General features: G+C 36.7%; 2 protein-coding genes across 2 annotated transcripts; both read left to right on the top strand.

Moving 5' to 3' along the window:
- The first annotated feature begins 4781 nt into the window (after window positions 1-4781).
- Window positions 4782-6785, top strand: LOC100891356. The gene is made up of 2 exons (XM_003723293.3): window positions 4782-5010; window positions 6122-6785. Exons 1-2 carry the CDS (start codon window positions 4929-4931, stop codon window positions 6532-6534), a joined length of 495 nt encoding a protein of 164 aa, XP_003723341.1. The 5' UTR covers window positions 4782-4928; the 3' UTR covers window positions 6535-6785.
- Window positions 6786-13347: 6562 nt separating this feature from the next.
- On the top strand, window positions 13348-23336 carry LOC580984 (amiloride-sensitive sodium channel subunit alpha-like). The gene is made up of 10 exons (XM_011681424.2): window positions 13348-14523; window positions 15348-15560; window positions 16051-16163; window positions 17646-17809; window positions 18444-18651; window positions 19184-19258; window positions 19865-19922; window positions 20957-21030; window positions 22351-22426; window positions 22993-23336. Exons 1-7 carry the CDS (start codon window positions 14165-14167, stop codon window positions 19897-19899), a joined length of 1167 nt encoding a protein of 388 aa, XP_011679726.2. The 5' UTR covers window positions 13348-14164; the 3' UTR covers window positions 19900-19922; window positions 20957-21030; window positions 22351-22426; window positions 22993-23336.
- Window positions 23337-27254: the final 3918 nt, after the last annotated feature.

Raw genomic sequence — 27254 nt, 5'->3', positions numbered from 1 at the left:
GGTATTAGTTTTGTTAAAGGTCCCCCAAATTCAAATCACAGTTCCTGCAAATATTGTAAATCGCTTCAAATTCTACTTTTCTTTGTAAATAAGTTTGAATTTGATTGGATATTAGTTTACAGGGGCTAATCTTAAAAGAGCATATTGTTATTGTTATTGGTTCCTCTTATCAATAAACCTACGTATAAACCTAACTATATAAAGTGGACTCTCTTTAATGTTCAAAATTTTAGACAAATCGCCGGACAAATCGTCAATAAAGAATTATAAAATGTTTATAAAATTTAAGAAAATGTAATTAATCTAACGATATCCATTAAGATCGAGTTTGAAATGTCATGCTTGTTTAGGCACATTTATTAAACGTATAATAAGGTCTGATTGACAACATTGCACACAAAAAGTAGCAAAGTTCGGTATTCAAATGTAAATGACATGTGCATCTGCATGTAGTACATTCTGGTTGGAACATGAGACGAAGAATGAAAAACAGTGAGGAGAATTTATCTCTGGATATCAACTGTAGTCTCATGATTGCATGGTTTTGACGAGCATGGTCAAGATGCCACTTTTGTCGTGTTTCTCGTGACCCTTTTTTTTTCATTGTTGAAATTTGACTCTAAAAGATGGGATTGCTCATCAGCATTTGAATGGCCAGATAAATGCCTCATTTTTGCATATTTTTTCCCCAGAGACTCATATATTGTTAAATGACGATGCTCACTCATGCGTTACATATAATATTCCAATTGTATACCATCTTTTAAAAATGTCAATTTATGTTTATTCTGTTATACTAAATGTTTATTGAAAGACTTAATTAAGTGTCCACTTTCATCTTTTTCCCCCTTTTTTTCGCTGGGCGTAATATTGATCAAAACGATGTATATAATGTCGACTAAAATTTGTTTGTTCATTGATAACGAAACAATTACATATAATTAAAAGTCCACGTCGTGTTTTTTGTATTTGTAGGCCTTTTCCGGACAATTCTAGTAAATATTTTTACATGTATATACAAATTTACCTTCTACTTTGTTTAGAAATCAGTATAATATGAGTATGTATATTAATTATTTATTCTAGAATGAAACGTCTGAAGAAAAAATAGAATAAACGGTGTTGAAGAAATTATCGTGAGCTAAAGAGAGAGAGAGAGGCATATTGACAAACAATGACAGAAAGACTGAGAGGGGAACAACGGGAAATACACAGATACGACGAGAGGAACAATAGGAAGAGAGAGAAAGAGAGAGGGGGAGGGAGAGAGAGAAAGAGAGAGAGAGAGAGGGGGAGGGAGAGAGAGAGAGAGAGAGAGAGAGAAGTAGGAGATGAAGAGAAAGGAAGGGGAAAAGAGGACACCATATTGCAAACGTCTCTCGCATTTTCTAGGCAGTGGGTGCGTACCTGTACCTTGATAGAGAAAAGGCGATCAAGTAGATCTATTCATCTGGGTAAGTGAGAAACGAGAATTTAGGATTGTGACTTGACATGTCTGTTCACACTCTGACTTTGACATATGTTGCATTTTGTGACAGACACTTGCCAGATTTGACCTCGTCGAGTGAATCAGTCAAGATGGAAACAAGCCTGTCTGTTTCATTTACTCCTTGTTACGTCTGATGAAGACAAATTTCAACCCTCAAAGTACGATTCATTTCAACCATCCAAAGCAAAAAATACCTACGCACTTTTATTTGTTTGTGATTGTTTGTTTTTAGTTTTTTTTATTTTCGTTTTCAGTGAATATAGAATTCTGCTTTCGATTCAAGGGTAGTATTCAAGTCTAGTTCTTCATCACGAAGTCCTTGATGCTTACTCGTTCTTTGAATGACTTTTATGAATTTATTCTAAATAACATTAGATGACGTTTTAACGTTTAATAGCTTTAAACTTTATAACATTTAATAACTTTAAAAAGCAAAGACTGATTGAAGGAAGAGCAGTATTAATACAGAACTAATATGGTTACCCTGGTATATATTGCACAATAATTTGAATTTATTAACATCAACGCATCACAATAATAACAGTACATGAAGAAGCATACAGTGCAAAGAATAATAATGATACATGAAGACATAACGGAACGGTTCTTTTGATTAAACATTAATGGTTTTAAAAACGATATTTAAATAAAGATCTGCATATAATTAAATGTATAAGATATACATGTGAATATATGTGTATTACTAATATTTAGGTGAAGTTGTTGATGGGAAGTAGAAGTTAGCACAAGTGCTAGTCGAGCCTAGTTTCGTTCTTTGGCAAGATTTTTTGTTAATGTATGCATTTAAAACTTGTTTGTTTTGCATTTAAATAATATAGTAAAAAATTATACAGTATACGTAACTTTTTTTACATTTCTAAAAGAAACAAAAAGTTAGAGTGCTAAAAGGAATATAATAAAAGAAAATATATCTTTGAACAAATACAATCTTCACTGTGTTCATAAAATGAAAAGGATATATCAATCAAAAGTAAAATCATAGAGATGTGCGTACATGCGCCAATCATGTAAAAGCTTCATGGCAGCTATAATCGTTAACAAGCAAGTCTATACATATATGAAAGGAAGACACGTAAAAAAAAATTTTTTTTAAAAGGAATAAAAAGCGTTATTGTGTCCGTCTGATTAAAATGGCGGATTGAGGGTTATGTAAAAGGGTACAATTGAACAAAAAATATCAAACAAGTCGAGATAATATTTTGTTTGGGGTGTATTTAAGGAATGGGACGTTTGTGTGCCCCTCCTACCTGCATCCGCCAGTGCGTCTGTCTGAGTATAATAATAATAATAACTTTTATTCACCCAGGGTACCCACTTCAGTTATGAAACTGTTCTTCCAGCGGGCCCTGCATAACATAATATGTTATTACTACCCTTCTCCAATCTAATATACTGAGCGCCTAGGTAGAAGGCAGAAGGTACCATTGTTATAAGTCTTTGGTATGACTCGGCCGGGGTTCGAACCCACGACCTCCCGTTCATGAGGCGGGCGCTCTAACGACTGAGCCACTATGCCCGGTTATCGAAATGTCTGTCCAGGTTTTATATATTTGTTAAGAGTTATTGTGCCCCGAGGAATTTTAATACACATGTAGAATGTATAAAATCACTTTTAACATATCTTGCTAAAGTTTGAATCAAAGATTTTGTATCCCCGCTTAAAAAAATGTTCTTGTGGTATCATCTTTCATCAGTTTTGTTTCCATTATCCAGTCAAGCCCGAATAGTTATCCCCCATCACGAAAAGAAATATATATTCTGAATTCAAATGCAATTCTCAAAATATCAAAATATTGATGCTGTTTTGTTGTATCTGCTTTTTGGTCAAAGATTGTCGGATGTAAACCAAGACCCCCAAACTCCGATAGTATCTTTTGCCTATTAGAATGGAGGTAGGGGTGTGACTAGATCCCCACTTTAAAAAAAGCCTTCTTGGACATGCCCGTGAGATGCAGGTGACGTGTATATAGAAGCTATCATCTGGTTTCGGTATTATGCAGTGGGGATTTTTAGGGAATTGCAAGCTTATATTTTGTTATCCAGGTATACTTCCTCGCTCATCGATATGTCCTTCAAAAATAAAAATAAACATAAAAGTTGAAACGGATATCGGGAACTTTGCCAACATAGAAGAGGAAACTTATTGGCTAACCTAATGATCTCTCTTCTTTTAATGTTTTGAATCGGAAATCTTGACGAGGAAAGAGGAACTGATTTGATTGATATAAATATCAATGACATTGACATGCCACATCCGCAAAATCATTATGACAGTCAGTTGGCATGCCTTACTATTGTTATATTTCTATTTAGTGCTACCTGTGATAAACGTGTCAAAACATTAAAGATAAAGTTGAGTACCAGTCCTGCGATTACATTGTAAAATAAACTGACCAGAAGCATTTGAGTAAGATTGTTTAGTCATACATACGAATTGATGTTTACCGTAAGGATTTGGAATGGTCAAAATAAAAAGAAACGGATCCAATCTTGATGAAAATACACATGAATTGAACTGTTTAAAACAATGGGTAAGAACCCTAAAACGAGGTAATTATGTGTTCGGCCAATTTGGGGCTTTTTCTTTTGACCCATCGTGAGTTTTATATCATCCCGTTTAAAGGATCCCAACAAATATCAATCACTCCACTTAAAAATTGGCAAAGTATTAACCAAGCTGGAAAAGAAATTCCCTAAAACTGGTGTTCCCTCTTTGGTTGTACGCTCAATTATACCCTTGTGGCAAACTTTTACCAAATATTTTTGAAGAGTATGAGCACAGGAAGTGAGAATGAGAACCTACACACGTATGCGATAAGAACGTTTAGTTCAAACTTGTCAGCCATATTTGGAGTACGAGGGCATATGAAGAGCAATCTTTTCTAGGGGACATTGCTGCTATGATATTCTTCCAAACCGACATACAGAGAATGTGAAAGCTCATAAACCAATTGTCACCTTTATCTGAACTGAACCTTCTCTTTGATTATTAGGGACGTTGCCAAGGGTGGTATAGGAAGACCAAACTATATTGATTAAGAGGTGAACCTAAACAAAAGCAAATTTAGGGGGGAGGGCACCACCAGCCCGTGTCGCCCCCCCCCCCCCTCATTTGACACTCAAGTCGAAGGATGTGCGCCCCCTCACTTTGAGGCGGTGACCATTTATTTTTCTTTGCATTTCACTCAATTCAAGGAATATTTAGCTTCCCTTTTTGTAATGAAATGCTTGATCCGCCCCTGAAGCTGGTACGAGGAAGTGGGTGACGAGCTGATAAAAGAAGTCTGTAGTTTGGTTTCAATCATTTCGGAGAGAAAAATTCGACGACGAGAAGACTCGACCCTGTTTGAAAAATCATCATTAGATTTTCCCCAAATAGTGGCGGTTCAGAGTGACCAGTCAAACTTGCTCGGAAAAGATGAAGTTGACGATTTGTTTCATCATATCGGTGATCCTTTTCACGCCATCCCTCGGAATATTCGAATTCTGGCACGATATCCGTAAGTCGATAACAAAGAAGTTACCTTGTATTCATTTTCTTTTTTTCTAATTCTCAGTTAACAGCCATTTCAGGGCGATTTAATATGTCGTGAGCATCTGTTGATAAGTTGTTTTCGTTTTAATAAGCAGTCCTAAGGCACTGCTTTTCGGTTCCATAATGTACTTTACTTCTTCTTCTTCATTTGGCGAACGGTATCTGAATTTCAAAGAGAAAATCACATTTCCAGAAAGATAATTTTTTGCTCTTTCATAAATATTATGACCTAAGGAAGAATGAGGTAGGTATAACAAAGTTCTTTTTGTTCAAAGTAATGCTTGCATATCCATAATTTATTAAACGAATTCGTTTTACTCACGACTCCGATTCGTTGACAATCAGCCATGCATGAAGTCTTCTTTGTTGTTAGGGCAGGTAGCCAGTGGAACGGATTCGTTTAATAAAATTATGGAAATGCAAGCATTACTTTAAACAAACAAAAACACTATGAATATTTTTTTGACAGAGTAAAGTTGTAAAATTAAAAAAAAAGGGATTCATAAGAAATAATTTATTTGAAGAAAAGAGGGTTGGAAAACAAAAGACTACAATAAAGAACAAATGGAAACAGAACATGAAAGGAGAAAAATGAATAATCACTTTGTGAGGGGAACAAAAAAATCCATGACTTGACGATCAGACCGGCACGAAAATGACCCGTGCTGTCATCGCAACAGGAACGGTTCATGTTGCTATGGTTTTGCGGGTCTCATCAGGTAAATATTGCGATGGGTGTGAAGGCAAACGAACCGTGCCTATGGATCGGTCTAGTAGATTGGTCTGAGAATGGGGTCCAACTTGAATATTAAAGCATCGATTTTAATAGCATTTATTCCCGATATTTACACTTCCATGGATCGAAGAAAATGGCCACGAAATCATATGGCACATGACCGTGGTCTTTATACAGGCAAAAGAAAATGAAACCCTTTGCCGCATGTTTTACATGGTTCCATTCTAGTTTCCTTTTGGCTACCATAACCAAAGATTATCTTTAAATAACTTTCTGCGTGCCACACAGTTTCCAGGCTACAGCCATATTTATTCAGATAACTTTATTTGATATATTTTAGGAGACCACGGAGGACACGGTAGCCCAGTCTATCACCTTTCCATCGATCTTTTGTACCTCGAATGTAACGTCCCGCCCGCTTACCGAGGTTTAAAATTTAAGAAGGGGAAGCGAGACGTTCGTGTCGGAAAAAGGGTATTGAATCATTCCATGGTGTACTTCAGAGGAAAGACCTATGAGTTCGGTGCCAATAGTCTGGTCCTACACGAAGGAGGAGTGGGGAGAACTAACCCTACCAGCTGCCCTACAGTGAGAAAGACCACGGCTGGACGCAGCCTATGCACAGAATATCAGGCGACAGAGCTGGCGGTGCGGTATCATCAGGACCATAATTTTAATCTCTTCTCTAAAAACTGTCATATGTTCGCTGAGTGGCTAATCAATAGACTGTTGAACAATAAGTGTACTATATAGTGAGTGACATGTGAAAGAGAGTTTGTATTATGACTATGAGATTTGAGAGCCATTACTATGGAAACCGTGAATGAAGAGTACAATCGAATATACTACATGTATGTGTAAAAGATGAATGAGAAAACAAACAAAGACAAAAAGGAAGAAAGATGGAATCAAGAATCCACATATCGATTCTAAGTAAAATATAACGAGTACGTTTTCAAAAAAGGAAAACAGGATATATATGTATACAGGCGCGTACGCAAGGGGGGGGGGGGTTACCCCCCTTTGGTATTTTTTATGTGTGTATTTTGAAGCAAGCCCCCCTACCCCTTTGGTAATTTTTTTTTCAGCGGCTGGCTGAGTCGTTGCGAAATTTTCGGCCCGATTTAAAAATGTTAACCCCCCCCCCTTGAAAAAATCCTGCGTATGCGCCTGTATGTATATACATTTAAAAATCATCTCTTCATTTAAGAAAAGAAAATAAACTCAAAATTTATCAAGTCGGTTAAACTTGTGCTTTTTCCCGTTAACTTGTTTGCAGCTGCAATGATGCTTTTATGTAACATAGCCCTTATACTTGTATAGAGTGCAACGATGGAAGGAAACAGAAACAACGATAACAACAATAACGAAAGTAAAAAGGACTAATATCTCGTGAAGGAATTTAAGTAGAGATCTATTAATTGAGAGAAAATACTCCCTATAGGTATGTGTGACATAAAGTACATGATATGTTTATCATATACGTCAGGCGGACATATGAATGACATTCGTTATTTGGTTGACCTGAATAGTAAGAATAAATTTATGTATATGTATAATATGCCTATATTCAAGTTTTGCATTTACTGATATAGATTTTTCCATATGCTTGTTGTATAGATGAGCCTCTACTACTTTTATCGTTTTACCTTAGGAGAATATATATCTCTGCCTACAGGCTATGTTATAATACGTTGATATGCATCCGTATGCTTTGATCTTTAATTGGGTTTGGAAAAGAAATGATACTTGATATACGTGTAGAAAATGTACACATATAATGTAACAAATTTCTTTGTAAAGTTGGTGATATACTAAATAAATATAAGAATGATGTCGTACATAAGCAGCAATAGCTTCATATTAACTTACATAAGTTTAACCGAATCAACATTCCATTTTGAATAAGGTAACAAATTATAGGGTATATGTCTCTTTTTATATTTTATATTACTGTTTCTCCTTTTTAATTTCAATTGTATCAAATATTTTACATGCCAAATTCATGTGTAAACTTAAAGGTAATACAAAGTTTTGGGAAATTTTGAAAATTGGGTGGATAGTGAATCTTTACAATTTTGATATATTTGGATGCCCCTGTGGATGTATTATAAGCACTAACAAAATTAGACCCTAAAACACTTCTGTTTTCGAAAAAAATTAAATATAACAATTTTCCGGTGCTCCCGGTAAATTTTGATAAATTTCAAATAGCGCCGCCTATGGCCGTAAAATGGTAGCTGCGACCATGAAAATCTCAGAATATGTAGTTGGGATATATAATTTCCAAACGGGAATAGCTAATTGGTCGATTTTAGTCAAGAAACATTGTTTCATAGCTAAATTAATATATTGACCTTGAGAGGGAGCTATACAACACGATTTCAACCGCGACAACGCTCAATGTATATTGTAGGAACGCATAATGCTTCCAATATGTTAATTTGAACTAAATTCATGACCCCATACCAAAACTTTGTAATACCTTTAACTTAATGATTCGCATGCGGCTATGATAACATGTTTTAAAGTGTAAAATGTAAAAATTTGACCTTATTCATGTTACCGTAATAATAGCCCTATATTTAAATTAGCATGTTTCTTCATAAAAAGAAATGAAACGTCATTGAAATATGAAATTTAATGTAAGATTAAAACATAGCGTGACTTAAAAAAAAAACTATTGGATATTTTTCATGGCACCTGTCTGTTACACGTACTCACAACGAAAAGGGGAGAAAGAGAGAGAGGCTTAGAGAGAAGGGAATGAAGTTGGTATGGGGTGCGTATGTATATGGTTGAGTTTTTTAAAGAGAGAGAGAGAAAGAGATAGATAGAGAGGGGGTTAGGGGGGAAGAAGGAGTAGGAGAACGATAGAGAGGGATAGAAAGATAAATATATATATATATATATATATATATATTTATACAGAGATAGAGAGAGAGAGACCTAGAGATTGAGAGAGAGACAGAGAGCGAGAGACAGAGAGCCAGAGAGAGAGAGAGAGAGAGAGAGGAAGGGAAGAGGAAGAGATATATTGGGAATCAGGACAGAAATTGCTAGCAGACTGAGAGATACGTAAATATAGCAAGTCAGATAATAAGTGAAAGGGCATTGAGAATTATAGCTAGCAGGACTGCTTTTGAGAAGGAAGTGATAGAGAATGATAAATAATTTAACTGGCCCTTGTCGCCTGTTTAAAACCCTAATCGTTCATGAGGTACGCATGAGGTGCGTTTTTGTGCTTTGTGCTTGAGCTAGACCTTGAGTGATTGCTTGGAAAATCTTTCATCACCTTTTGTGTATAGTTTGATTTTCTTTTGTTCTTCTTTTCATTCCCCTCCGTTTTTACGAATTCCCGGATCCACCCCTAATGAACCTAAAGTTTCTTGCTTGCATAAAAACCAAATTTAGTGGTCCTTCGTATAGACGCTATAAGTCTTAACTGTACACATCGTCTGCTTCAGCAAACAATGGCATTGATATTGTTATGTACTTAAACAGTTTTAAAAGCCTTTGGTATTTGTCAAGGGATAATTCATTTCATTTGTCTCGCCCACTCATCTCGAATGAACTAACAAAACAATACTGCTTTATCATTCAAATAAGCAAGAATAAACAAAATGCTAAATATTCAATAAACGTTAATATATTATTATTATTATTAATAACAACAACAATAATTGTGATGATAATAGTAATTTTAATGATGATAATAATAATAATGATAATAATAATAATAGTAATGATAATACAAATCCAACTACCTCCAGTGGCGTACGCAGGATTTTTTCAAGGGAGGGGTTTCAAAATCGCGCGGCCGGCCGGGGGGTCGCTCAGGGGGGGGGGGGGGGGGGGGGGGGGGGGGGGGGGGGGGGGGGGGGGGGGGTAAGCGGACATTTTTTTTTTGGTCTTGAAATTGGGGGGGGGGGGGGTAAGGTTACCTTTTTTAGGTCAGCCATTGGCATAATTTTTTTTTCACAAAAAACATACACAAAACATACACATAAACAAACTCAAGGGGGGTTTAACCCCCCCCCCCCCTGCGTACGCGCCTGACTACCTCTACTTATAATAATAGTAATCTGTATAGCTTCCATGACCAAGGTAATTTGCACTTTACGTTACCCATATCTGATCAACACATTTAAATATTCTTAATAACCATAAGAGCAGAGAGCTGCTTGAATATTTTGTGATAACATCCGCTCTATTCCCTGTACACAATAATTTCAATTAAATTTGACTGAATCGTTACCTCTTACAGCCATTACCGGCGATAAAGAACGGCCTGAAAATGAAGCAAGAGACAAATAAAGATCTCGGCTAATTGTTTATTTTATTCTTTTCATGATCTCATTCAATAAGTGAAATATACATCATCATGGAAATAATTGACACTTGACACAAATGGGTTTTCATTCATTTTTAATTTTGTGTTGTTGATTTTCTGTTTAATAATTGATAATAATCGAATAATAAACGTGTGGCGCTAGTTTATCTGGAATCTTTATCATTGAATGGCAATTAATAATTCACTTGAACATTAATATATCTTAACTTGCACATGATGTCTTGAAATCTCTCGTTCTCTAGCCCTCTCCCTCTTTATGTATCTGTCTCTTCATCTCTCCCCTCGCTCTCGATCCCCACCCCCCTCTCTCTCTCTCTCTCTCTCTATTTATATCCTTTTGTTTGAGTCTCCTTAGCACTCACCTTTTCTTGAACCAAGTCTAATGAGAATTGGTAAGAACAATGGACCAATAATACCAGTAAGTGCTATCTTATGTTTGTTTTTTAATTAATTATAATTGTGAGGAAAAAACCAAAAACCCTTGTACACTGTGATCATGGCTGAAGAAAGATTTGAGGGCATTTCGACCCGTTCCGCATTTACGTACGCAGATAGTGGTGAGCAAACATTTTAACTTGGTAACTGTGTAACTTTTAAACATACACTAGATTTTTTTTTAATTGTAATTTTAGCTCTCAGAATGGCTCAATATGCATTCAATTATCTTACTTTTGCTATTCTTATCCGGCATGTGACACGAAAATACCGAGACCGTATTGAGAGGGAGAAAGAGAACTGTATAAGAAGCAACAAGCATGGGCAGTTATGTAAATTGAAGAGAATGAGAGTAATGAGAGAGGGAATGAAAGAAAGTGGAAATAGAATAGTATACAAATAATATACAGCAATGAGGGCGTATGTAAGAATTACACACACAAGGTACCTTTGGAACAGTCTGACCTCGCCTCGGGCGTTTGGACTGTTTCGAAGGTACCGAGTGTGGGTAATTTTACTAATGCCCGAACAGAATGATGTGTAATATTTGTTTTATAAGATTATGTTTTATTTGTTATATAAAATGATGTTTTATAACATGATTTTACTAATAACCGGTCATTAGCATTTGATAATGACCGGTTATTATCAAAATTACGTATTAGGCAAAATAAATGCCTAGTCACGTGTACGCTCTCAACCAATCATTTGATTAGGATCCACGTCAACACACATACACTCATAAAGCTCTCCCTAACGCACATGCCGACATCCAACCACGTATCTTCAAATAACCCCTGTCTTATGTGTGAGAAGGGAGAATAAAGCTAATTCAGGGCGGAAAGAGTGACTGAATCAATATTGACCGACGAAATCGTCATTAGGCATCTCGGCAATTAGGTAATTAATTAATGGGTATTACAGTGATTGCTTAAACAGTGATTTTATCTTAATTGGTAATTCTCAGACACGGATTGTGTTGATTCTCTAGTAGAATAAGCAACCCTGTCATCAGTCTTTTAAGTTTCAAAAGAAGAATCAGGTGCTTGCAATTATGAACATTTAGCTGTATAATTGTCTTGGATGTATGACATTACTTTTCATTATCTTTCAATAATTTTATATTAGTCTACTATTTTAACTACATAAAGTTTTCAATTCATCTATTTCAAATGATTGACACGGCCCCGATGGAATCCATTCTTGTAACTGTTTGGGCTCTTTACCGTATTCAAATTCAAATTCAAAATCAATAGCAACATTTCGTAACCAACGTTATATACATAAAACTGCCGCATAAGTAGTTTTTCAATTGATTCCAAAATACACGTGCAGTAATGCGAAGAGCCATATAAAACACAAGGCCTGTAAGAAACGTTTCCTTATTTTTTAAAAATAAATATTTAACAAAAAAATAATATACATGTTATACCTTCAAACTTAAAAAATTCAATCTTAATTACGAAAAGCAGCACAAAGAAAATCTTATCAAAATCACAACAATAAGAATACTAGTTGTTATCTTTTTCTTTACCTAATGGAAAATGCATATTCAACCTAGCTCTTAAATTGTTACCTAGTTCTTAAATTGTTACCTAGTTCTTATATTGTTACCTTACCTTATCTTATGTTTTCATAATTTCACTTTATATTTGTTTTTTGTCATTACTCTGTTTTATAGTTTTTAATTGTATCAATATTGTAAAGCGCTTTGATATAAATGTTTTATGAAAAGCGCTATATAAGTAAAAGTTATTATTATTATTATTATTATTACTATTCAAAATGCACACTTTTCCAATCCACTGTTTAAGATGTGACCTATAGGAGTTTACAAAGCAAAGGAAAAGGAAAGTCTAGTTGGTATACCAGGGATCAGAAAATGGAACAACGTTACTGACTTATTGCTCCACATCAAGAATTTGTCAATGTCTAGCAAGATATCAGCTAACTTTGTTTTGAGAATCCGTCCAATTTTGGATCTTCTACCCAAAATCCAAACTTATTTTCTGCTATAATTTCTGCGTCTTCACTCTTCTCCTTTTTTGTCGAGATACTTCACATCCAGCGGGCACAATGTCGTTAATTAGTGTAGCTATAACACACTATTGTAAAGGCTTATTGACGGGTAATTGACTGAGAAATATTGCTGATTACTACTTATTTCTTAAGTGAAGCTCAATTCTAATTAAAGTTACATCTTTTTTGTACTGACGTTAATGGTCATCTCGAAGTATTATAGTAATTTCGTTGTTCATTACTTTTTTAAATTGTTAATTAGCAAGAAGCATTACTCTCAAACTCTGTTCTCGGCCTCTATATTAATTCTCTCTCTCTTCTCTTCTCTCTCTCTCTCTCTCTCTCTCTCTCTCTCTCTTCTTTGTACTTCACGTTGTATATCAATTTGTCTTTCCCTAACTCTCTCTCTGCGTCTAATTTGTGTGTGTGTGTGTGTGTGTGTGTGTCTCTCTCTCTCTCTCTATGTTTCTTATCTTTCTGTCTGTCTCCTTTCTAATGTTGTTTCTCTGTTTTTTCTTTACTCCACTAATTACTGCCATTTCATTTCTCTTTCTTTCAACACTAATACTTCGTCCTCTTTTGTCTCTTTTCACCTCCCCTTTCATCCTCGCTAATCGATAAGAGATAATTGAATGACAATGTCACCTCATTCATTCCACTACCATACCAACATTAGATGAGTCACGATGACATTATCTGAGTAAATTGCACCGACTAAGAAATCATATCTCTCCGAACCATCATTATCGCCATAATGGTTGAGCGTGTTTTAAACAGCCTTGTAGACACATGACGGGATAAATGTTCTCAAAACCGCGGCAAGCTCCACACTTTTACGTGTACTTTGTATTTTTCTTTGTTCAATATACACCATGTTACAAAATTGAAACTTGCGATATATACACTGTGAAACGTATTGGACAGCGCATTTGTTCCACACACGAAAACCACAAAGCATACTTATTTATCTCTGAGTTACAAGATACCGCAATATGAATCGGACGACATTTATGTTATTTTATTTTGCCGCGGCGGATTGTTAATACGGTTTACCTTCTTCATAATATTTGATCGCGGTTGATAGAATCGTAGATTATATCAGCGGTCGCCCACTTAATTCTTACTCTCCAGTCACGCCGAGGAAACGGACATCCGACCGACAACAGACCAAGCTAGAAATCATATTATGACGACTGACCAAGAATCGGTCGGTTTGGAGTCGGATTGCAATCAGTTTGGAGGTGTGATTGAAGTATAAGATATAGACCTGAATTTGCGGAAGGAATGCTGCATATCTGGGTTACTTCTTAGATCAAAATGGATCCTTCCAAGTTTACCATAATTCCTCAAAGCGTGAATATTAGCGTTTTTTGTTTGTTTGTTTGTTTGCTGTAGTAAGTATGGTGAAACCAAGAGAATCCATGGCTATCCCACGTTATTAAAAACAAAATTGTTGAACTTTAAAGTGGGCGTGTAAAAAACTTTGAAAGCTAAATGCATTCTAAATCAAGCATACACGTCACTGCTCAAGTTACAAGACTCCAAACACAAATTATCAAGTAAAGAGGTTGAAGCATGGGCTCCGACGATCTCCAGAACGAAACCGTGATAGGCTCCGTGAATACCTTCGGTAATGAAACCACCGTACATGGAGTGCGGTACATGATCGCCCGCGGTCATTTTCTCTTCCGTCTGTGCTGGCTCGCCATCATCGTCCTAGCTTTCGTCCTCTTCGTCATCCAGGCCTTCAACGTCTATGGTGATTACGCGAGTTCCCCGTATTCGACGAAGATCGACATCGTACAGCAGACGTTCAAGGCTTTCCCTGCCGTGACGGTGTGCAACGCGAATAGGATACGGAGATCGATGCTCTACGATACAAATTACGAGGGCCTCATCGACATCGACGATAACAATCGGTCAGAGAGTGAAGTGTAAGTCTCCTTGAAAAAATTAATTACTGAATACTATAGCTTTAGTACAAAGTGTAACCCTTTACTTCCGATGGTCATCAATCGCATTTGGGACCCATCAACACCCTGAATATTCAGTGAAATTTAACATAATTCAACATTCTTGTATCAATGTCTGTAAAAAAAAAAAAAAAGAGGGAAAATTTATCAAATTAATATGAACAACGATACATGAGGGGAATAGTGGAATGTATAAATTGTTCATACGAAAAGAAAATGTAAGGGTAGGCCTATAATTGGCAAACGGAGAAAAGGTCTGCGTACATTTTAGATTTAGCTCATCTGGATAAGGGGAAATAGACAAAACAAGGCAAATAATTTGTTTCTGGAACGGAATTCTTAGCCTTGGCAATCGCTAGGCACCAATCGCCCTTATACTAATTTTGTTTTATTATATCACTTTCCGACCGCCCCCCCCCCCTCAAAAAAAACATTTAAAGGGATTGGGTATCTTTGCCTCAGCTTTTAAACAAAATTCTGGATTTAGCTCATGTTGCAATCATGATTAAAAACCTTAAGGTCAGTCAGGAATCCAATGTCTTTTACAAGCCGATCGCCTGTCTGATTTACAAGATATTTATGATTGAAAATCGAAATTTCAAAAACTATTTCCTGACGGTTTTTATAACATTGGGGGAAATGTGTATGGTAAAACCGGTCACTCAAAGATTTTAAAAATATTTTGAGGCACTTCATGATCATTTTAAAGCGCATTTTTAGGGCTTCAATGTAACACATAGGGGCATCCATATCAGATTTAACATTGTTAAATGATGCCTTTAAAGGGAAGATGGAGAAGCAGAAAGAAGTGAAGACATTTGGCGCAAGGTGAACGGCCTGTACGACTGGTGGGGATTCTACTCAGCATCCGTAGCCGATGACTTCAGCGATCTTATCAACGTCGTCAACCCATCGCAAGAACAGCTCATGGGCTATGGACATCAACTTGAGAAGTTTCTTATCCAGTGCACTTATGATCAGCAGCCTTGTAATATGAGGTGCGTATCAATGTGTGAATTTATCATTTAGAAAATCAAAAGCAGTAAAAGTGACAATATTTGCTTGAATAATTTTGTTTGTTGGAATTTAAAACCAATTTATAGATTTGGGTAAGGCCTTTAAAACTTTTTAGTCAGCCTTCCTTTATTTTAGTTAACAAAGAGCGGACGCTAATAATTTTAAGCTCCTGTGAAAAAAACTCTTCGCTAAGTTTTCAGAGGAATTTCAAACAAATGAAAGGGGGGAAATGGAAAATGGTAATATCTTGACCATAACTTCAACTTTATATTTATAATATTCATCCGCTCATTTCATCATGCTTTAATTGAATTAGTACCATCTCAGTGGTTTATCGTATCAACCTGAACTGGTCTGTGAATATTTACTTACAACAAAAATTCAATCGTTACCTATCCTTTAATTTTTAAACGTCTACTCATATTCCTAGCTTTTTCAAAATGAGCGTATTCATCGATTTCCTTTTGTCAGTTCTGACTTCAGGGTTTGGCAGAGTCGATATTATGGGAATTGTTTTACTTTTAACTTTGGGATGATGGAAACCGCAGAAGCTATTACCACCAGCAAGACAGGGGCTTTAAATGGTAAGATTTCATTTATTGAAAGGTAGATATTATTTTTGTAATGTGTTGTTTTGCTTTTATTTTGAAAATTAACAATATTCACGAACAATTCTGTTCATAAAATTGGAATACATTTTCAAGGATCAATGGCCTTAAATAAAATGTTGAGTTCTGGGGAGAGGTGACAAATAATTTGTGAGAGTTTTTTATTGTCATTATGCAAGTGTGGAAGAATATCAGAGGAAAAAATAATGTTCCCTGAAAAGCATGGCTCTTCAAATGCCTTCATATTCTACATCTGACATGTAAAAGCTTAAAAATGAAGACCACATTTTTAGGCCACATGTTTGCGAAGTACCATATACATCTTTCTGTGTACAGTGCTTGTTACTTTTACCCAGACTGGGCCAAGTTTCTTATCAATTTGATGATTCCAAAGCCTTGTAGTACATATCAATACTTATATGCTAAACAATCAACTTTTTCTGATCGATTCCTCACCGTTTCTTTCACAATGCAATTGCATGACCATAACTCAACTTTATCTTTAAGCAGATATAAACAGCTTTAAAGGCATGGTATTTTACCAACATCATTACCAATGCTGTAATGTATTTTCTATTGCGTCATCTTTCGGTGAAGGCATACATAAAGCGATTTTCGGTACCTGTACCAAATCCAGCATTGTCACATGCGCGTCATGCAGTCGGTGATGCATTGTGGGACATGGCTGTCGATACATAGGGACATTGTGGGTAGCATAATTAGCGATATACGTAAATCTGAAGTAGTGCCCGTAGAATACCCTGCCTTTAATCATGATATAGTATTTTAAAAACTCTAATCGCTTTGAAACATGTTTTGTGTTTTGGGGGATTCCATGTGGGGATGTTACAGTTTGAATGCATGTAAATACAATTCTATATGATAAATTATTCATTACGAAGTAGAAATATTTGAACTTATAAATCCAAGTACTTTGTCAGACACTACTCATTATGAATATCGCAATCCTCTATTAATCAAATTTAAAATTTTGAAAGGCATTTTTGTATAATGTGAAACAGAAGTGAATAGTATACACGTTTTGATGTGAAAAAGAGCAAGAAGTTTATAAGCCCTTTACAATCTTTTCGCCCATAAGGCTTTGATGATTAATGAATGTCATTACCTGAGAAATCATAATGCGTGACTTATATGTTTAGTCATTGAAACATTACCTGCTTGTTCCAACGTAACTGCGACTGTCAGGCTTGTTATCAATATCTTAAGTATAATACACACGGCAATGTATATTTGGAAGAGTAGACAGGAAAATGAGCCCAATCATGGATCACCATAATGATGGAATGATTTCTCCCCTTCTCTCTCTCTCTCTTTCTCTCTATCTCTCTCTTTCTCCCTCTCTCTCTCTCTCTCTCTCTCTCCTCTTCTTCTCTTCCTCCTCCTCTAAACCCTTCCTCTGCTCTTCCTCCGCCCTTCTTGAAATACCTTCACCTATAGGTTTACATCTTACCCTTTGGGTAGAGGAGGATGAATATATGGGGCTTCTATCCCCGAGTCGGGGAGCAAAGGTCACCATCCATCCTCAAAATACACTTCCGTTTCCGGAGGATGAGGGGATCAATGTGGGAACTGGAATGGCGACATCTATCGGCATACGAGAGGTGAATCTATGATATTTGCAATTAAAGGCTCAAAGTAGGGGGTCTTCAGGGGAATTTGACACCACTTGGGTGTTTACCCCTAAACAGTCAGTCACTAAAATGGACTTCACTTTTACGACAGACAGGTCTTGTGTAATGGACTGTACCGTAGCCTAATGAATTCTCATTATAATATAAAATTTGCCGCACTCCTGAGATATGAAGGCAAATTGACGTGTTTTTGGTGGACCATGGCTTCGCTGCTTGATAGACTTGTGCACACACAGACACATTAATTGGTAATTCAACCAAATCTGGTGCCAGCGAATTATGATGCAATACGCATGGACACTGACTATTATGTGTCTTTAATTGTAACTAAGGTTATGCAGGAAAACAGGACTTTTGTTGATCAGGGATTTGTAAACTTCGCCCAAGATAGATGATAGAATAGAAGAGGAAGTAAGCGATTATTGTGTTACACCACAATGTTGCCCCGTTGAAACTTGTAGCTGAGAAAAAAAGAACCCAAAAGTTGGAGACAGTCAAGATTTAAAATCAGTGAACTAACTGCGCATACATTCATTTGTTTGTTTCTTGTGTGTATTCTTTTGTTTATTTCCTTGTTTATTTGTTTGTTTTGCATCACTACCAGGAGGTGATAGAGCGTATTTCAGGGATGACAAATTGCGTGGAAGAAGACGGTGCAGGCACGAACTTCACCGTCACGCGCACCAACACAATTTATACCGTGGCGTACTGCCTCAAGTTGTGTTTCCAGCAGAGTTTGATCAATATATGCGGCTGTGTGGACGGTATCTTACTTGATTACACTCACTGCGATGTCCTCAACAGTACCCAACGTAAGTTCAGTCTCGATGAATAATTGTAAGAATTCAATTCTATTGGCGATTTGAGGAGAAACCCTTTGTGGTAAGGATAGATCGTGGCTAAAAGAGCCTTGCAATCAAAATACATTTAAATAGTAATAATTATGTGTCCCAATGAGACTTTGTCAGAATAAGAACAAAATTATCGTCCATATTGATCATGTTCTCACACATTATAACCTATGTATACATTCCACACCCTTCCCCCGAAAAAAATACTTGATGAGCTTTATTGTGTAACTACCTCTTCAAATTCTTAATATGGCAAGATGCTCAACCAAAATTACTGCATCGGGGGTGGGGGAGGGCACGGTTGCTAAAAGACATCCCAAAATGAAATGCAATGATCTTTTTCATTGTTTGTTTACTTGTTTTTTTGTTTTTACTTTGATTGTGACTGAGGCTTGCCACAGAATGTTCTGACCTCCACGTGAAAATAATGGATCCGCCCCACATCTGATTCTCAAAATATGTCATCTTTATTTTGTTTTCTTCTTCTGGATAGGAGCATGTGTTTCTATGGTACATCAACTCTACATCAACAATGGTGTCTGTACTGTAATTGCCCACTCCCATGCGAGTAAGTCGCATTTATTTCTTGCTTATACGATTGAACTAGCTTCTTACTGTGATTAAATAATGATTTGGTTGAATTTTTTATGTAACCTTTAAAAAAAATCCGATTATCGACTGAAAGCTCCTTTTTCGGATCAGGTCGCCGTGAAATACGATTACTTATAGTAGTTGTACATGTAGTAGTAGTAGTAGTAGTAGTAGTAGTAGTAATAGTAGTAGAAGTAGTTATACTAGTAATACAAATAATGATAATAAAAATAACATTAATAATAATGATGATAATGATAATAATAATAATAACGACACTACTACTACTACTACTACTACTACTACTACTAGTTCTACCAATAATAATGAAAATGATAATAAAATTAGCAATAATAATAATGATGATAATGATAATAGTGTTATAATGATGATGATATAATTACAATATATTATAATGAATTATATAAGTTTATAATGTGTAATTAACAAATTAGGTCCTCAATATATTAATTATACACCTCTTATCTATCAATTGATCAAAATTATTGATTAGAAAGAAGAAGAAAAAAAACGTTATTGTTTGTTGTTCCTCTTTTTTCCCCAATATTTCTACCCTGACCAGGGAAAGGAACTTCAAGAAAACAATATCATCTATAGACTGGCCATCAGCGAGATATATGGTAGGAGGATTCGTGTTAATTTTTTTCATCGTGAGTCTGAGGACATCACAATGCGTTATTATTGTCATATTTACATGTAAAGCCTTGGTTAAACATGACGGGCTAAAGCGCCATAAAAATGGCGCCGCGTCAAAATGTAATTTAAGCCAGTCCCCAAGAGGCGTCATTCCGTTGCGTCATTAGGGACTTTTAGATTGAGTGGACAAGAACACGACGAACGCCGACTGATCATGCGTGTCAACGTACTTAACTACCCATGTTGACTACAATTAGAAATCTTTTAGATTCCATTCGACGATATACATGCATGCAGGAAGTAACACTATGAACATCACGGACAAAGAAAGAGGACAAAATATCCTCATTCTACCCTCAACAAAAGAACATCCCTTCACTGCTATTATGTAAAAATGTGTAGAACAGGTGAATATGCATGTGACACCTGTTCTACACATTTTTACATAATAGCAGGGAAGGGATGTTCCTTTGTCTACCTGAGGCAGGGGCGTACGCAGGGGGGGGGGGGGGGGGGGGGGGGGTTGGGGGTTCAAACCCCCCCCTTTGGTATTTTTATGGGTGTTAACCCCCCCCCCCCCTAGAAAAACCTAAAAACCCCCCCCCCCCCCCCCCCCCCCCTTTGGATTTTTTATTTTATTTTTATTTTTTTAAATTATTTAAAAAAATAAAAAAAATAAAAAAATAAAATATGCCCACGGCTAACCTAAAAAAGGTGACCTTACCCCCCCCCCCCCAACGAAGAAAAATGTTAAATTTTCAAATTTCGAGACCAAAAAAAAAAAAAAAAGTGTCCGCTTACCCCTCCCCTACGACAATTTTCAGCCAACAGAGAAAGTTATAACAAAAATAGGAAATGGGTTTCATGTGTGCATGTCTTGGTAAAGCTCATAATAAGCTAATAAGCTGTATCCCTATTGTGTTGTCACTAGTCTAATTAGGCCTATATGTTACAAGTAAGAGGTATGTAACTGTGTTCCTAATCCCTGCTAATATGATTTCAATATATTCCATTTTAGAATCATCTCATAACCAAGTTTACCAATCATCCTTTGATACGGTATACGTTGATAAACCATGAGGAAAGTGCAAGGTACGTTACATTTGCTGTTATTAAAGAGAAGGTTGAGTTCTCGGAAGATGTGAACAATAATTTGTGAGCGTTTTTTGGTTGTTATTATGCAAGTGTGGAAGAACATTAGATATAAATGTATCCTGAAAAGCATGGCTCTTCAAATGCCTTTCTATTCTAAATATGCCACGATGCTCAAAATATCGTAGGACTGTCTTGCGACAACCCCCGATGACCCATGATTTGCACAAATGTTCTGTCGTGTTGTGGCACGGTGGCACAAATGTGACGTGAGTTTGTTCTGACCAGGGCCCGTATTCATTAAAGTTATAAAGGGTTTTGGGTGCTAAATATCCATTCAATATTGTTTAAATATTGACTTCGGAGGTTAATGCCTGGATTATATTTGCCCCGAGCGCCGTACGACAAATTAGTCTACGATTTTTCGTGCGATTGTGGGGGCATCGTAGGAGGCTACGGGCTACGATGTTTGTGTTTACATTATCTACGAGCATCGTGCCATTTCTTGTAGTGGCCTTTGGGGGCAGGCCGGAGCAAATCCTTTTAGAGGCTGCTCGGAGATTGTACGCAAATCGTGCAATTTCAATGCATTAGCCGTGCAGTCTTCGCAAAGAAATCGTACAGAGCCCGAGCAGCTTCCGTGCAAAGGTTGTGCGCGGAGAAGGCGCGGCGACTGTGCAGCCGCCGAGCCGTTTTTAAGCGTGTTTTTTTGCCTCCATGTTCACCAAAAAAATCGTGCGTTTGCTGCACGATCAGCGCGAGTCCTCCTTGCGCCGTGCCCGTGCTGGGATTGTGTAATGACACCTACGACATGTATACGGACTACGGGCTTACGATTTTTCAAATTTGTATAACTTTCTGCGAAATAAAATCGTAGAGGCCGCGGAACCCGTGAATCCGTACGCAAATCTCACGGAAAAGCGAATACGGACAGGATACGGGCTCCCTAGACTAATCGCAGGCAAAATGTAATCCGGGCATTAAATGGCAATACTTCAACCTGAATTCGCAAAAAAGTAGAAATATATGCCCAAATGTTCAATGTTGAAGTGCATTCGCGATATCTATCCAGGCCGGATCGATATGATAATTTACCAAATATATCAATTAGTAGGCGGTTTTCCGGCAAAATTTGTATCATCACGTATTAGTCGAAACATATTCTTTCACATGATTGGTTATAAGAGCTTCAATTTCAATATTTGAGAGTGGGGGGGGGGGGGGGGGTGCCGGGCGTTTCCAAAACTTGTCTTTACCTTTAAGCATGAAATCTAAGTAATTTTCATTAAATGTTGGCTTTTGTTTGTTTTGCTTTCTTAGGCGTAATCTGATCCGTCTTCAGATATACTATGAAACCCTTAACAACGAGGTGGTGGAACAGGTACCAAGATATACTGTGAGTATCCCTCAGATAGGACGAATTCAGATTCAATCTCCAATAATGTTGGCATTTAACGGTGTTTACTACGAGTGTAGGCCTTGTATTCCGAATAATGCGTTTGCTACCAAATTCCAAACACCCCCCCCCCCCCCCCCCCCTCCCCCCCCCCCCCCCCCCCCCCTCTGCAGAAAAAACTTCTGCTTCTGCCAGAGTTTATACAAACTATAGCCTCACCCTCTTCTGTACATGATTGGAGGCACATTATGACGTAATATTGAACAAAAGGATATGTGGCGTTTTTCTTCACCCCCAGCCCCTCATCCATAAAAAGGGAGAAACAAAAATCATGATTGATAGATGGATAGATAAATAGATAAAATAGAAAAAGATATTCTGATTTAGTATTAATTCTCTCTCTCTCTCTCTCTCTCTCTCTCTCTCTCTCTATCTATCTCTCCCTTACTCTCTCTCTCTCTCCCCCCTCTCTCTCTCTCTCCCCCTCCGCTTGCCCTCCATCTCACTCTTTAACTTTCTGTCTCCTACCTGTTCTCCCTCTCTCGGTTTCTTGTCATCTCTTCCAGATTCCCAATATTCTTGGTAACTGGGGTGGACTAATGGGACTCTTCACCGGCATGTCGTTCATCAGTGTCTTTGAGGTCATCTTTTTACTGCTACGGGTCTCAAAGATCTCTTGTACAAAACTTTTCTTTCCAAATCGGGTGCAGCCTGTAAAAACATGATAGATATCATGATGACCATTCATTGGCGTAGCCAAATAGGGTAGGCGGCTAGCCCCCCCCCCCTCCCAATTAACACAGAAGATTATTCTTTTTTTTTAGATTAGCTATGCGTTTTAACGATCTTTTGTACAAAGTTATTATTTTCCAATGGAGTGCAGCCTCTCATAAAAACATGGTGGATAGCATGCTAACCAGCATGGGGGTAGCCAAATGGGGTAGGCGGCTACCCCCTCCCAATTATAAACACAGAAGATTATTACTTTAGATTAGCTACGTGTCTCAAATATATTCATTTAAAATAAACCCCTCATTTTTTTCTAGCCCCCCCCCCCCCTCCTCTCCAGCCTCCGTGGATTGCCGCCCCTGAATTTACTATAAATATATATGATGATGATGATGATGATGAACAGCATTTGTATAGCGCCATTTATATAAATATATGATATCGTAAAAATGTTATCCACATACAAGGAAATAGACAAGCAAGCCTAAACGTCCAGTGACAGTTTCTTGGTATAACAAATATAGCTATAACTGATTATGTTACATGTTGTCAAGATTATTGATATGATTTAATTTGCACCTGTTCATATTAGAACTGATGTTTGAATAATCAGATGAGATGCGCAGCAATAACCTATTAACTGGCATATTGTCAAGATTATTGATATCATTTTCTAATTCTTCTTCAAATTTGAATTTTCGTAAAATGATTTAAATTTAACTTTATTTAGCCCGCATTAATCCTCAGTATAACTTTATGTATGTGACTTTTATTTCAATTTCTGTGCATGGTTCGCTGTTTTAAGTTGATTAAACGCATAAAATAATAAGAATAATTAATATAATAATGATAATAAAAACAAGAAGAAGAAGCGTTTGCTAACCTACACGTATAAGACCAAATAACGCCCGCCTCCTTTTTGGCCGCCGCCTCCTTTTTGTTTTGTTTACTATTGACTGTTCAGAAGAAAACAAGCCACACACAAAAAAGCCTGTGATATATATAAAATAGCTTCTAAAGTGATACAAATAATTTGTTTTGTCATACATTGCATCATTATACTCACATAGCCAGCTATAATTAGCATGGCAGCCATCTTGGAAAAACAATTGCCAAATGGTAAATAGTTATTTATGTTATTTGGCCTAATGCTGTGGCATAATGGCGTCCTCTGAGTATACACATTCACCAAAAAGTGTCATGTCGTGAGGTATTTTAATTCACGAATTTCTTGTGTAGACGAAATACAGGCGTACACGCACACGTATACGTATACCAACTCGGAGAGGATTGTTTACTTCATGTCTGAGCATTAAATCAAACAATCCCATCTACTTTCACAATCGTTTAGCTACCAAACAATGTTATACACGTTTACTTTAAATAATGCCCATTTCATACTATGACGTATTGCTTAGTGCGTCAAATACAGTAACTGAAGGTGTTATGTATGCCGTGACGCGATCTGCAAATACATGTAGTTCATACTTTAGACACGCGCAATATAAATGCAGAATACCCCTTTGGAGAGGAAGGATTAAAGTATGAACAAATAAGGTTCGGTCCGAATTAAGACGACGTCTTTATAAGTTTATATGTAGAATACATGCTATACTTTAAAAAGTATACGTTTGTGTTAAAGGAGATATGTCTCATAACGAAGTTATGGTGTTTTATTTGGAGGTAATACAAAGTTTTGGGAATTTTGAAAATGGCCGGATAGCGATTCTTCAAAATGTTGATATTTGGATGCCCCTGAGGATGTATAACAAGCACTAAAAAAATAGCCCCAAAAACACTTCTGCTTTCGAGAAATATTGAATAGGGCCTATACACATTTACCGGTGCTCCCGGTAAGTTTTGATAAATTTCAAGTAGCTTACCGTATACGGCCATGCAATGGTAGCTGTGACCATGAAATCTCAGAATATGCAGTTGTGATATATAATTCCCAAACGGGGAATAGCAAATAGGTCGATTATAGTCAAGAAACATTGTTTTAAAGCTAAATTAATATCCTGAACTTGAGAGGAGTTATACAACATAAAACCTGTATTATTTACAATTTCATCATTTCAGACTCGATTTCAACCGCGACAACAATAACTGAATATTGTAAAATCGCATATTCTTCCAAAATGTTCATTTGAACCAAATTCATGAACCCATACCAAAACTTTGTATTAACTTTAATACGCGTAAAATCGCAAAATAAGAAAAAAGAAAATTGATTTCATCTTTAATCTATTTAACCCAATCAAAAGAATGTGAAGATACGAAATTGTATGCCGCTGTCATGGTGTGCTTTACATATTTGATGTGTTTCGTATTGAATTCGAGTTGTTAAAGAGGGTTAAACGAGCCAAAAGAGACGATTGATTCGATATACATACCGATACGGCGCTAAACAAACATTATGTTAAAATTGTATTAAACAAATAATTTAACCATAAGACTTTAGCTTCTTCTATTGATCTCTTTGTATTATTTTAGGAATAATTATAGAATAGAGAGAGAGAGAGAAAGAGAGAAGGAGGGAGAGGAAGAGAGAGAGAGAGAGAGAGAGAGAGAGGAACAGAGAGGGGGAGGGGGAGAAAGAGAGGGGGAAGAGGGGAGAAAGGGAGAGACAGAAATCAAAATAAAACGTTTTCAGGCAAGATACCATATCATAGGGTCGTATTTCGTCGCAGATGTTGAGTTAGGGTTGCAGTTGGGTTTCAAGTTAGATTTAGGGTAAGGGTTGCTATGACGGGCAAGCCTTGGGAAAGCCAAGATCAATGTTTGTTTAAAAAGTATGCATAACATTTGAATATGTTAATGAAACGGTATGTTGACATGATCGCTACAACAAATTGGAGACGAAAATCGATTTTTAGCTCGGAACATCCTCAAGGATGCGGCTCACAAAACACCAGACATAAAAGAATAGACCGTCACGGAGGATTGAAGAATAGGAAACCATTCAAAGGGTCACTCTCCCCCTTATTATCAGTAGCACCATAGGCAGACAATGTAGATCGGAGCAGTTACGTAAACACAGGTGACGTAAAAGTGTAATATATGCATTCTTAAGTCCGAAACCTGGTCGAAGTCGGACAAACCTCTTTAGTCACGGCGTTCGATAAGGACCACATTTCGGGAATGGTCGCAATGGAGTTCAAATGGGGAACAGGACATTTTAATGTGGATTTCATACATCTTTTTAATGTGGGTAAGTTATTCATATTCACGTTTATGTTCATTTATTTATTAATATGAATCTCATCCATCATGTCCATTATAATTATGCATGTTCCATTAAATCACGAATCACTAAGCATGCAGATTGTTACAGGTGTATGAAAGCCCTATCATGTATATGCACATATTTTCAAGGGATTTTAAGGTATGATTAGCTTATAGGGTGATCAACAGTTACAAATGATTTTGAAATGATGAAACACATTTGGAGCTATAACTTTTACGACATTTGGTAGGCTACCTTAATCCTTCTTCTAAAGGCGACAAGTGGACATAATTAGAAACTTCATGTTTGGCATGCTTTGAGAAAAGATTACTAGCAATTCGTTTGTTTGATTTTTCCCTTTTCCTTTTCTTCCTCCTAACGGTTGAATATGTGTAGTTATTAACATCAGTCATTTTAGTTTGAAATTGCATTTTCCTCAAATTTGCACAGATCTGTTTCACTCATTTTCCCAAAACTATTGACAACAACTCTTTGTATGTGTGAAAACAGTTTACCAGTCTACGGGATAAACATCCCAATGTTTACTGAGTGTGTTGTTCGCAACTTCATCTTGCACCGTATTTGTAAATGGGGTTTAGCATTATATGTTTTCTGTGCCGTTTGGCAAACGAGTAAAGACAGAAAAGGTCGCTGTTGTCTCCTTTTCTATTGTTTCGCCATGAAATGTGGCCACCAGTCCAGAATCATTGGTTATTGATTATTGTTCCTGTAGAGGAAAAAAAGAAAGAAAACTGTCTACGTGATAATGGAAATGGCAATACCAGTGTGAATTATTTCTTTGGGTAGGGTCGTCGAGAGTAGATCGCAAATATATATATCAGAAGCCGATAATAGAATATCTTTCATGATCCA

The sequence above is a fragment of the Strongylocentrotus purpuratus genome, unplaced genomic scaffold (assembly GCF_000002235.5).
Source record: "Strongylocentrotus purpuratus isolate Spur 01 unplaced genomic scaffold, Spur_5.0 spur5_scaffold_9, whole genome shotgun sequence".
In the NCBI taxonomy this organism is placed as follows: Eukaryota; Metazoa; Echinodermata; class Echinoidea; order Camarodonta; family Strongylocentrotidae; genus Strongylocentrotus; species Strongylocentrotus purpuratus.
Note: the sequence above shows the minus strand (reverse complement) of the source record. Positions and strands in the feature narration are given on the sequence as shown.

Excerpts from the sequence above, each read along its gene's own strand:
- LOC100891356 (XM_003723293.3), top strand. The coding sequence starts at position 4,929 with ATGAAGTTGACGATTTGTTTCATCATATCGGTGATCCTTTTCACGCCA. Across the intron at positions 5,011-6,121 it reads CGAATTCTGGCACGATATCC|GAGACCACGGAGGACACGGT; the intron begins GTAAGTCGATAA and ends GATATATTTTAG.
- LOC580984 (XM_011681424.2), top strand. The coding sequence starts at position 14,165 with ATGGGCTCCGACGATCTCCAGAACGAAACCGTGATAGGCTCCGTGAAT. Across the intron at positions 14,524-15,347 it reads AATCGGTCAGAGAGTGAAGT|GGAAGATGGAGAAGCAGAAA; the intron begins GTAAGTCTCCTT and ends ATGCCTTTAAAG. Across the intron at positions 19,259-19,864 it reads AATTGCCCACTCCCATGCGA|GGAAAGGAACTTCAAGAAAA; the intron begins GTAAGTCGCATT and ends TACCCTGACCAG.